Genomic DNA, 12,500 nt, shown 5'->3' on the forward strand with positions numbered 1-12,500 from the left:
TGAGCTTGGCTCACCTCTTACAGAACTGACAGGTGTAGGACCAGGTGAAAAAGGAGAACTTCTTTGTCCGACAAGAAAAGCAAAGCTGAGAACAGACAGGGAAGAAAAAAAGTGTTTTGCTCATTCATATTCCTAAATGATCACGAACACTCGAAAGGCATCACCAGCAGGATCTATCCCCTCAAGTCGAGAGTAATTATGTGGTGGCTTTAAACAAGCCTCGGTGTATTCACCTTTCCTTTTTTCAGGGAATTGTAGACATCTCTGTACTGCTGAAACTTTTCAAGCTCGGCTTTGACCAGAACCTGTCTGATGTGCATCACTTCCTCGACAGTCAGAGTCAGACACTCCACAGGGTAGCAAAATTCCTCCTAAACACACACATGAAACATCATTACAAGCATACGCTCAGACAGATATCTCGGTATGTACAACAGACACTGCGACGTAACTGGAGAACCCCCAGCCCCGAACCAGATCGCATCATGCTTCATGAACAAAACAACACAGACGTGATGCAAAAGACATAACAGTATGAAACCCGGTCAGGGTGTGACCTGCTCTTGAATCATTATGTGTAGCAATGTCATGCGAACACAAAAACTGGATTGTACTGAGTGGAAATGGATGGAGAGTTTCAATTTCTGAGCTCCACAATCCTTTATTTACCCCCACACCATATCTTAAGGTCAATCTTGTATTTACACTATGAACATTTTTATATACCATTGTAAAGCCCCAGCTTTGTGTGCAAATCCAAGAAATAAATATGGTGCTTTGAGCGATTACAATGTTTTCACGAGTTTCTTTTGAACAATTCTGTGGTGCACGACTGTGAAACATGGACACCAGGTGCAAAGCCAAATGATAATCCAGGTTCACTTTGTACAAACATCTAAAATGATAAAATGCAGCGGTTGTAAAATAATTTACACAACAAAAAGAATAGAAGGTATGAATGTTAGTAAAAGGAAAAAGAGGCTGGAAGTGCGATTTACCTTCTTTTCCGGTGGTGGCTGTAACACGGTGCGAGTGAGGAAGAGATTTTTAATTAAATCTCATATACTGGGCATGGGTATTAAATCAGCACGATTACTGAAGTCATCTATAAACGACATCTACATGTGACCAATATCTATCCACACACACACACCTTACCTTTATTAATCACCACTTACACCTCGATTTGTGTAGTATAATAGAAACTATCAAATACAATGCAATATACAGTACAGACAACAAGAAGACATGGTCATTACTATCCCCTGCCATGAGCATTTTATGAAGACCTAATGCAATATACAACCCCTGGCAAAAAATATGGAATCACTACTCCTGGAGGATGTTAATTCAGCTGTTTTACTTTGTAGCACCATTCATTCATTATCTCTAGCCGCTTTATCCTGTTCTACAGGGTCGCAGGCAAGCTGGAGCCTATCCCAGCTGACTACGGGCGAAAGGCGGGGTACACCCTGGACAAGTCGCCAGGTCATCACAGGGCTGACACATAGACACAGACAACCACTCACACTCACACCTACGGTCAATTTAGAGTCACCAGTTAACCTAACCTGCATGTCTTTGGACTGTGGGGGAAACCGGAGCACCCGGAGGAAACCCACGCGGACACGGGGAGAACATGCAAACTCCACACAGAAAGGCCCTCGCCGGCCACGGGGCTTGAACCCAGGACCTTCTTGCTGTGAGGCGACAGCGCTAACCACTACACCACCGTGCCGCCCCTTTGTAGCACCAAAAAAAAAAAAAAAAAAAGACAGATATGACAATTATTTAACAGCTGAATATTCTGGCTTTGTAAAATATACCTCAAAAAAATTAAATGATTTTTTTGTAATTAATGACATTTTTTTCAAGATCAAGTAGAAGAAAAAATTATGGAATCATAAATTAAAAAAAATCACAATTAGTACTTTGCTGCACCTCCCCTGGCTTTTATGACAGCTTGAATTCTTTGAGGCGTGGACTTCACTAATGAAAAACAATATTCTTTAGCAGTCAGGTTCCAACTTTCTCGTATAGCAGTTGACAGATCAGCTTTGCAGGATGGAGCCTTGTCATGGACTTTTTTTTTTTTTTTTTCCAATTTCCACCATATATTTTCAATTGGATTGAGATCCAGACTGTTTGCTGGCCATGCCATTGAGTTGATCTGCCTTTCCTGAAGAAAAGTTTTAATGCTCTTCCCTCTGTAGCAAGATGCATCATCATCCTGAAAAATGACTTCATCACCACCAAAAGTACTTCTGATTGATGGAATGAGAAAAGTGAAAAATTTCAATGTACACCTGTGCGTTTACTGTAGAGGTAATGACTGCCATCTGCCCAGGTCCTTTACCTGACATCCAACCCCATATCATCAATGACTGTGGAAATTTGCTTGCTTTCTTCAGGCAGTCATCTTTATATGTTTCATTGGAACAGCACCAAACAAAAGTTGAGCAATTCCAGCGTTATGGACGTGACACTTGAACTCAAAATGGCAACAAATGACCCAGTGCATGTTTTATTGTCTCCCAGTATTTAAACAGGTGTTGCATATTTTAAGGCTGTACCATACTGGAGAAGTGATAGAACAAGAACAATTCCCATAGTACATCTAGGGCATGCCAGAAAACGCCAATAAAAGATGCGTTATGGATGTGACAGAAAAAGTATCACTTTTCTTGGGTGACTGTACATTTTTATCAAACTCTGTGAAATTGTAAACCTAATGTCGAAATGGAGATATCCATTTGATAGAGGGGTCCAAGGTGAATATTAAAAAATCTTTGTTTAAAATATTTTGTATTTCATGCAGAGTTTCGGAAGGAAAAGTCAGCGTTATGGATGTGACGAAATTCCGTTATGGATGTGACGTGTCTGAAATAACATGGCATATGTTTAGAAAATCAGCAATTTAACCACCATAACCCTTTGAAAAACTCTCTAAATATCAGCTAAAACTATCAAAGTTCTTAAATAATATTTAGGATGGCTATTGTTTTGCTGTTTTGTGGATTTTAGCATACATTTCTGTGGCTTGTGGCAATAATATAGAATTGTACATGATCAAAGTTGATTTTAGCTTGGGGTTTACATTATAAGAAAGAAAGACTGACAGGGACATATTAGGTTGGTTACAAATTGGTTCAGCTTGTTCACATCTGTAAAATACAGGCCTAGGTGATATCTCTGGGAGTGGTTTTGATGTATTACATGTTGCTTTATTTTTGCATGGTGAGGTTGACATTTACATGGAATTGCCCAGTTCCAGCATCATCTCCTTGGCCAATGCAGATTCATGATTCATCACTGAATATAACTTTCATCCAATCACCCACAGTCCACGACTCCTTCTCTTTAACCCCTCTGTAACCTTGTTTTCTTCTGTTTAGGTGTTAATGATGGTTAACGTTTGGCTTTTCTGTATGTAAATTCCATTTCCTTCCGCCGATTTCTTACATTTTGGTCACAAACATTGACTCCTGTTTCTGCCCATTTGTTTTTCATTTCTTTTCTTGCGCACTGTCTATTTTCAAGGCATCTTGCTTTGAGTTTCCTGTCCTGACGCCTTGATCTACCTGTACGTTTCCCTTTTACAACCTTCCCATTTTGTTTGTACTTGCTCCAAATTTTAGACACAGCTGACTGGAAACACCCAACATCTTTTACCGCACTCCGTGTTGAATTACCTTCTTTAAGGAGTTTTATAATCCTTTCCATTGCTTCAACTGACAGCTCTCTTGTTGGGGCCATGTTTTCTGTCAATCAGCCAGGTGCAACAGCTCAGTCAGGTCTACAAGCAGTCTCTCTTAACTGCAGACTAATTTGCACATTTAGGCTTGTGCGGATATTTGTTTTAGAAATGCAAGTTATAGCTTGATTCCATAATTTTTTCCTCATCATTGAGTGATTCCATAATTTTTTCTTCTACTTGATCTTTAAAAAAATGTGCCATTAATTACAACAATTTCATATAATTTTTTTGAGGTATATTTTACAAAGCCAGAATGTTCAGCTGTTAAATAAAACAATTTTGTGTCATGTCTGTGATTTGTTTTTTTGCTACAAAGTAAAAACAGCTGAATGAACATCCTCCAAAGAGTAGTGATTCCATATTTTTTGCCAGGGGTTGTACAATGCAATATACAGTACAGACAACATACAATATATGTTAGACCCTGAAAAGCCCATTGCTTTAATATTGACTTATGTCGTAAGTGCTAGTTTTTCAGTCGTATGCGCACAAAGTTTCACTGAGGTAGCTTATGTAGTTCCTGAGAAAACTTGTCCAGATTGAGTCCACTTGTACAAAGCTCAATAAGGAAAATCAAGGGCCATAACTCTGAAAATAATTATTTTTCGGAAATGATTCTCGAACTCAACTTGGATCAGGAAGAGCAATACGAGCATGCAAAGTTTCATTGATGTAGCTTATGTAGTTTCTGAGAAAACTTGTCCAGATTGAAATGGATGGATGGACAGACTCCATTCCTATATCCCCCTGCGCACTTCATAGTGGGGGATAATAATTAAAAAAAAAAAAAAAACGCACTAGTTCTATTTTCAGAGGTAAGCAATGTGGCATCAGTTCCATCAGCATGTGCTAATCTGGGTCCAGTGTCCCAAAAACATCAGAATTTTGAAGACAACCTTGATAGATTGTAATCCCAACAACTACAGGCCGATAACTATACTTCCTACAGGGAATAAGATCCTCGATAAGGTTGTTCACTTTCAAGTATACAACAAGAAGACAGTCATCTATATCCCCCCCCTATGTACCAAGTTTCAAGATATTATTTGTCACATTTTTCAAGTTCAGCTGCAGGAACCCAACCCTACCTCTTTACACTGACCTCAGCAGCCCATGGCATAAACCCACCGGACCTTTGGTCCAGGTGAGCTAGAAATTAAAATTTCTCACATTTCTTAGTATCAAAAGGCACATATACATCAACACGTACACCAACTTTCAAGACCATACCACTCAGTTTTCAAGGTCTGCTCCAGAAACAAAACCTACCGCCAAGACTAACCTGAGAGACCAAGTCTGAAATTGTTTCCATGGAAACATGAAAAATTAAAGCGTCTCAAATTTCTTAATATGAAAAGGCACATCTACATCACCTTGTTAATGTGTATACCAAGTTTCAAATCCCTATCATGAATAGTTTTGGATATATGCTCCGGAAATGAACATTGCTCTAAGAAACCAAGTCAAAATCTATTTTTAATGTAAAAATTTGAAAAACACTTTTTCAAAAATCCAAAATAGCAAAAGGCACCAGTTCACATGTTGCTTGATATGTATACAAAGTTTCATGAAGATATCTTCAGTAGTTTTAAAGATATGGCCCGGAAACAAAAACGTGACCAGTCAGATGGAACCCTTTTCGATATCCCCCACCAAACTTCATTTGGGCAAGGGATAACTATCTTCTTGAAAAAGAAACTCCTAACGCCTTGGCAGTTTGGCTTCAGACCAAAGCTTTCTCCAGAAGTTGCTGTTGTAAATTTCACTGACTTGGCTCTTCAGAAGACGGAAACAAGAAAAGCCTCGTTATTGGTGCCATTTTTCTGGACTTGTCGAAAGCCTTCGACACCATTGATCTCTCCATCCTCTTCACGAAACCCTCCAAGTCTGGATTCAGTAATGCTGTTGTGGACTGGTTCAGGTCATATTTGTCGCAAAGAACTCGAGTCACGGTTATAGGAAATGCTTGCTCTACTGCAAAATCTGTGCCTGTTGGTGTGCCACAAGGGAGCGTGTTAGGGCCGCTGCTTTTCCTGATTCATGTGAATGACATACCTTCCTGTGTCAAGTCCTGTGAAGTGTCCTTATATGCAAATGATAGTTATGTACTTTTCTTCGTCAAAAGGAACTCCAAGATAATCTGAATGCTTGATCTCATTATTATGCAAATGGATAAATGACTTTTTAAATATAGACAAAAGTAAATTTTTAATATTCGGTAGTACACCTAAGCTTAGCTCTTTTAGTAATATTTCACTGGAAGTTGATGGTCAGCCACTTGAGCGCAAAGAACCCTAACCATTTAGGTGTTACACGAAATGAAAACATGACCTGGTCTGATCATGTAGATGCCCTAAGCATTAGCCAAGCTTATGCTTAGCGCTTGCTTGACACTTTACAAAATAGTCTTATTTATATTACCGCTTTTTGATTACGCTGATTTAGTATGGGGTGATAAAAATACTGAAGTACTCCTGCAACATCTTCAAATATTACAAAACAATGCTGTAAGATCTATTTTAGACCAACCTAAGTACTTTTCTGTCACTCAAACTCTTAATCAGTTAAAATGGGAACCTCTAGCTATCCGCCGCCGCCATTGTTGTAGAGCTGTATATAAATGCCTTAACAACATTATAGATTATGATTTTACTTGGAACTATAGTATACATAATTATGATACACGCCGCCATCAGGATTTACACTTGCCACGTGCACGTACTAATTGGGGCAAACAGCGTTTTATATTTCATGCGACCGCTGACTGGAATAATTTAGATATTACCATAAGACAGGCATCTAGCCTGCATGATCTTAACTCATTTCTAAGATGAACTTAATTTGTTCATATATATGTTACATACTGTATGTTCTATATTATTATACATACGGGCCACTTTTTCCATGGAATAAAGACATGCATTCTATTCCCTTCTAGCAGGTTTATCGATGGCATGAAATATCATATCGCTTATCCTCCATGTATTACGCCACTCTCCCTAATGGAGAATGAGCATGCAATATTGTTATAATATTGCACGTTGTTAAGACAATACGATGTCACACTTCGGAGTTCATGCGAAGATCCAATGACAAAACTTTGTGCGCATGCGCAGCAGAAATAATTTCTTTGTCAGCCGGGAAAGAGGCGAGGTTAGTTCAGTGCTCGGATTAAGCACTAAATAAATAAACTGAAAACTGAAACTAAGACACGCTGAACACCCAAAAGGCAACCAAAACTTCATTAGATATTCTTCACGCACATTTGCAAGAGAAAAAAACATACCAACGGGCATCGAAAAGCTGGAAGAGAGACACATCGGAGATGTAAAACTTCCGCGCTAGTGAATGACTGTGATAGTTTGTACACAAACATGGCCGCGAGGTTTGCTCCATTAAAAGCAGAAGATTTAAAGAGAAAGACGCGCTGAACACCGGAAAGGCTACCAAAACCTCACTGGATATTCTTCACGCATATTTACAAGAGAAAAACAGACCAACAGACACCAAAAAACTGGAAGAGAGAGCAATAGCGGAAACATTGTCAAAGTTGTACTTGGAGGTGAGGAAAAGTGACAGAGACTTTTACAAGAGGACTTCACTCGTGGACTTCACTCAGCAAAACCCTTTTGTTTTGAACAACTAAATGTAACAATTAACTATGAGCAAAAGTAACTGAACTTGAACTGTCTACCTGGATATCGCTTGTATACAAGTTGGGTTGTTGTTCAGGCTTTTGGACTTGTGCCATTTTTATTGTTCGAACTTTGACTTTGTACAGTACATTCGATCAGAATCAGCGTTCAATATTGATAAGTTACTGCCCTGTTCTTAACTTTTTGTAAAATCTACAATTGCTCCATCGAATGTGCATGTATTACAACAACGGCTGGCTTTTTGCATGGTATATCAGATATATTCCATTCAGCTACTTGTCTTCGACTCGTTCAATATCATGCTAGCTGAATGGAATATATCTGATATACCACTCAAAGCCAACCAATACGATTGAATTATTTTATACATATTTTGCTCTTTTATGAATTTATGAATAAATGAATTTTTATTTTTGAACATGTATAAAAAATGTAACTATTTGTATATACAAAAGAAAGAAAATGAGAAATTAACAATATAAATAAAATAACAGAGCTAAGACATTACAAAACACCGCACATTGTTCGAAAAAGGAGTGGGAATAAGTACAATACTTTTTTAATTTCCCACCCCTTTTTAACTACCCTGAAATCCAAACTACATTAATACACCTATAAAAATATATACCATATATACACTTCATGAATATCTATATAATTACAAAAATAAATATATACTACATACCATATTTTATTTATATATATATATATATATATATATATATATATATATATATATATATATATATATATATAAATAAATAAGTGCTGTCAAGCGATTAAAATATTTAATCGCGATTAATGTCACGACGGTCATAGTTAACTCGCGATTAATCGCAATTTAATCGCACATTTTTGTCACATGAAAAACCATGTAATTCTCTTATCAGCATAAAAAAGTGAATGGGCTTGCTCACCGTTGGAACTACGGGGGTACTCGGGGGATCCGAGACCCCCTGAAACAGACATGAGATCCCTTGAAAACATGATTTGGGAAATGTTGGGGGGTCTCTAAAATATTGTCAAAATGATGTTTATTGACATAGCAATCGTGTGAAACGGGAAGCATTTGCATATCCGAAGTGAGCGCGCGATGGAGCTCCGCGCTCTGAGACAAGCGCAAGCACCCCCCCCCCCAAAAGGGACCCCCCGAAAATATCGGCATAGTTCGAACACTGGTTGTACCAATGTTTTTTTTTATTGCAGAGCATAACACGTCTTGTCACAGCCACTGCAAAGTGGGGCTGGAGCCGCCGATGGGAAAACGAAACCTAAGCCGAGCACCGTGGCTCTTCGGGGGAGGGCAGAGGACTCTGGCTGTGCGGGGCGTGGCATTACAGTCTAGCTGCTATCGGTTTTCTAAGCAAAGTCTCTGTTCCAAGTTCCTGGCAGTTTCAAAAGCTTATGAAAAACCTACATCATGTCACAGAGTGTTAATCTCGCGATAAAAAATTATCGCCGTTAAAATTGAGTCAAGTTAACGCGTTAATAACGCGACATTTTTGACAGCACTAATATATATACTTAGTTTTTATTATTTGGATAGTTCTTTTTCATATTATTTGCTTATTAGACAGATATGATTATGTATGTGCAGGACCTCTCTGAAAAACACCCTGGTGATGAGAGCCTCCTGTATAAACACTAATAGATAGGTAGATAGATAATACCACCAAGAACCACTCACACTGAGCACCTTGTCCTATCAAGAGAGTGTGTGAATTGTGTGGATATACTGTCATTTGTGTTCCAGCCCTCTGATCTCTCCAGCTTTCTCACAACTCACCACGTAGCCATACTAGGTTCCTTTGTCTGCCTTCCAAAACATAAATCCTCCTCCTCAAGCCTCCTAACACTAAATCATGCCCAAAGTGAATTTTACACCTAAAATTACTCACAGCTTTACATAAAAGGGATGTGAAGCAATATCAGTGACCTTTTTGTTTCTTTTTTTTTTTTATTAAATATGAACATTCTGAGATGTTTCAGAAAAAAACTCCCTGAAGAGCAACATACCAGAGATCTGGAGCTCAGGCGAGAAGGACGCATGAGTGGACGAACGCCGGTTGGGGCCTCTTTCTCAATGGAGTGCCTCCGCTGAGGAGCCACGTGGCGGTCAGACTGAAGGGTGGACGATATGGGGAGGAACCGGGGAGGGGCTGAGAGGAGAGACAGAAAGAGTAAGAAAATGAATACACAAAGGAGGAGGAGGGGTAGATAGATTGAAGCATACTTGAAACTCTTACTCTTTTTGCCCATGACGGAACCTGGAGACGTGTCGTCCACCACAGCAGTGGATATGCTGGAGCTGCTGATTGATGTACGTGTGCTCGTTTCATCCTTAGAGGCAAGAACATGGTCCATTACACCATTACTCTGACTAACTGCAAAGAAGATCATGCTGCACCCAAGATTTACTTCTCATCTACTACAACCCCGATTCCAAAAAAGTTGGGACAAAGTACAAATTGTAAATAAAAACGGAATGCAATGATGTGGAAGTTTCAAAATTCCATATTTTATTCAGAATAGAACATAGATGACATATCAAATGTTTAAACTGAGAAAATGTATCATTTAAAGAGAAAAATTAGGTGACTTTAAATTTCATGACAACAACACATCTCAAAAAAGTTGGGACAAGGCCATGTTTACCACTGTGAGACATCCCCTTTTCTCTTTACAACAGTCTGTAAACGTCTGGGGACTGAGGAGACAAGTTGCTCAAGTTTAGGGATAGGAATGTTAACCCATTCTTGTCTAATGTAGGATTCTAGTTGCTCAACTGTCTTAGGTCTTTTTTGTCGTATCTTCCGTTTTATGATGCGCCAAATGTTTTCTATGGGTGAAAGATCTGGACTGCAGGCTGGCCAGTTCAGTACCCGGACCCTTCTTCTATGCAGCCATGATGCTGTAATTGATGCAGTATGTGGTTTGGCATTGTCATGTTGGAAAATGCAAGGTCTTCCCTGAAAGAGACGTCGTCTGGATGGGAGCATATGTTGCTCTAGAACCTGGATATACCTTTCAGCATTGATGGTGTCTTTCCAGATGTGTAAGCTGCCCATGCCACACGCACTAATGCAACCCCATACCATCAGAGATGCAGGCTTCTGAACTGAGCGCTGATAACAACTTGGGTCGTCCTTCTCCTCTTTAGTCCGAATGACACGGCGTCCCTGATTTCCATAAAGAACTTCAAATTTTGATTCGTCTGACCACAGAACAGTTTTCCATTTTGCCACAGTCCATTTTAAATGAGCCTTGGCCCAGAGAAGACGTCTGCGCTTCTGGATCGTGTTTAGATACGGTTTCTTCTTTGAACTATAGAGTTTTAGCTGGCAACGGCGGATGGCACGGTGAATTGTGTTCACAGATAATGTTCTCTGGAAATATTCCTGAGCCCATTTTGTGATTTCCAATACAGAAGCATGCCTGTATGTGATGCAGTTCCGTCTAAGGGCCCGAAGATCACGGGCACCCAGTATGGTTTTCCGGCCTTGACCCTTACGCACAGAGATTCTTCCAGATTCTCTGAATCTTTTGATGATATTATGCACTGTAGATGATATGTTCAAACTCTTTGCAATTTTACACTGTCGAACTCCTTTCTGATATTGCTCCTCTATTTGTTGCCGCAGAATTACTTCTGAGAGCCGCTGCCACTCCAAGATGCTCTTTTTATACCCAGTCATGTTAATGACCTATTGCCAATTGACCTAATGAGTTGCAATTTGGTCCTCCAGCCAAGGGCGCAGATGTCACTGGGGATTGGGGGGGGGGGGGGGGGGGGGGGGGATGTCCCCCCCGATTTATAGTGACCCCTATCTGTCCCCCCCCACCCACCGTCCCTGTAAGGCGCCAAACATAGGTAGAAAAAGTGAGGATTAATGTTCCGTTAGTTAGGCTAACTTACACTGCAGCACAAAGTTGAAATGGCAGCAGCAGTAGCCTTGTCAGTGATCAATCCACATTACACCAATTCAAGAAGGGGAAAGGCTGGAGCAGATCCTTGCAGAGTTGGGAAAGCAAGGTGTTCATTTTCCACGTAATTCTCGGTTAATAACACTGCACAGCTCATCCATTTGATAGCAGCGGTGTTTCTGCTGCGACTAATGGTGCGTTCAGTTGTACTCGTAAGTTGAAAGTTTGAAGTCGGAAAAGCATTGAAATCCAGCATCTCCCAGCATAAACGTTGGGGTTTTCATTTCATTTACTGTCCATTTTTTTCGAGTTCTATGATGTCCCAGTTTTTAAACTGGGAAGCAATCAGTTCTGAGGTTATGTTGTCCGGAGCTCCAAGTTCCGACTTCAAATGTAAATGGAACGCACCATCTCGACCCCGGGGTCCTAAGGGGAGCTGGGGACTTTGCCTGTCGCGGTAACCATAGTGATCATAAACAACTGTCTAATGACTGAGCTGGTGATCTTTCTGCCACATTAAGCCAGAGAAGAGGGAAAAAAAAATCACAGCGTTTGTTTCAAGAACCAAAAGATATAAATATCCTATGCCTGTTGACTTTCCCAGATGTGACAAATACTTTTGTAATGTTGAGTAGCTAGTCTGATAATAATAAGAAGGAATTTGGGCTTACCTGAAGTAGGCTAAATGTAAAATAACAGCATTCTAGGCTGTAGGTGAATATCTTTTAATGTTGTTATTTTTATGTATAATGTTATTTTAGTAAGCAGCAACTGTTAACTGAAATTATGAGATTTAAAGTGCTGATGACACGTTTTTGACATCTTTGGCGATGTTTTATAACATAAAAAGTAATTCCCGATGATCCATATGTTAATTCACGAAGGTGCCTATTTTACAAGTTATGATAAAAAACGTGGCTATTTGGGCAAATTTGACGGGGCTGCAGCACCCAGGAGACGGAGGAGGAGCTATATGACGTCAGCGAAAGAACCTTCCTCCTAACTTACCAGTTTGTTGTTGATGCGACAGGTGTTCAGTTTGTCATTACTAGTGTGTGTGTATATATATATATATATATATATATATATATATATATATATATATATATATATACTCGTTATTATGCCTTCACGTTGTGTTGCCGGCTTTTGCTCCAAAACCT

General features: G+C 39.6%; 1 protein-coding gene across 2 annotated transcripts in view; it reads right to left on the reverse strand.

Annotated features, from left to right (window-relative positions):
* The window catches only part of spire1a (spire-type actin nucleation factor 1a), a 120,332-nt gene that overhangs the window by 13,670 nt on the left and 94,162 nt on the right, over positions 1–12,500 (reverse strand). For both annotated transcript variants that reach the window (XM_060904750.1, XM_060904751.1), the window contains 4 exons: positions 9,660–9,753; positions 9,430–9,572; positions 234–371; positions 15–85 (listed from right to left, as the gene is read on the reverse strand). In XM_060904750.1, the coding sequence (XP_060760733.1) occupies positions 15–85; positions 234–371; positions 9,430–9,572; positions 9,660–9,753 (446 nt within the window). The remainder of the gene's footprint in view (positions 1–14; positions 86–233; positions 372–9,429; positions 9,573–9,659; positions 9,754–12,500) is intronic.

The sequence above is a fragment of the Neoarius graeffei genome, chromosome 22, assembly GCF_027579695.1.
Source record: "Neoarius graeffei isolate fNeoGra1 chromosome 22, fNeoGra1.pri, whole genome shotgun sequence".
Lineage (NCBI taxonomy): Eukaryota > Metazoa > Chordata > Actinopteri > Siluriformes > Ariidae > Neoarius > Neoarius graeffei.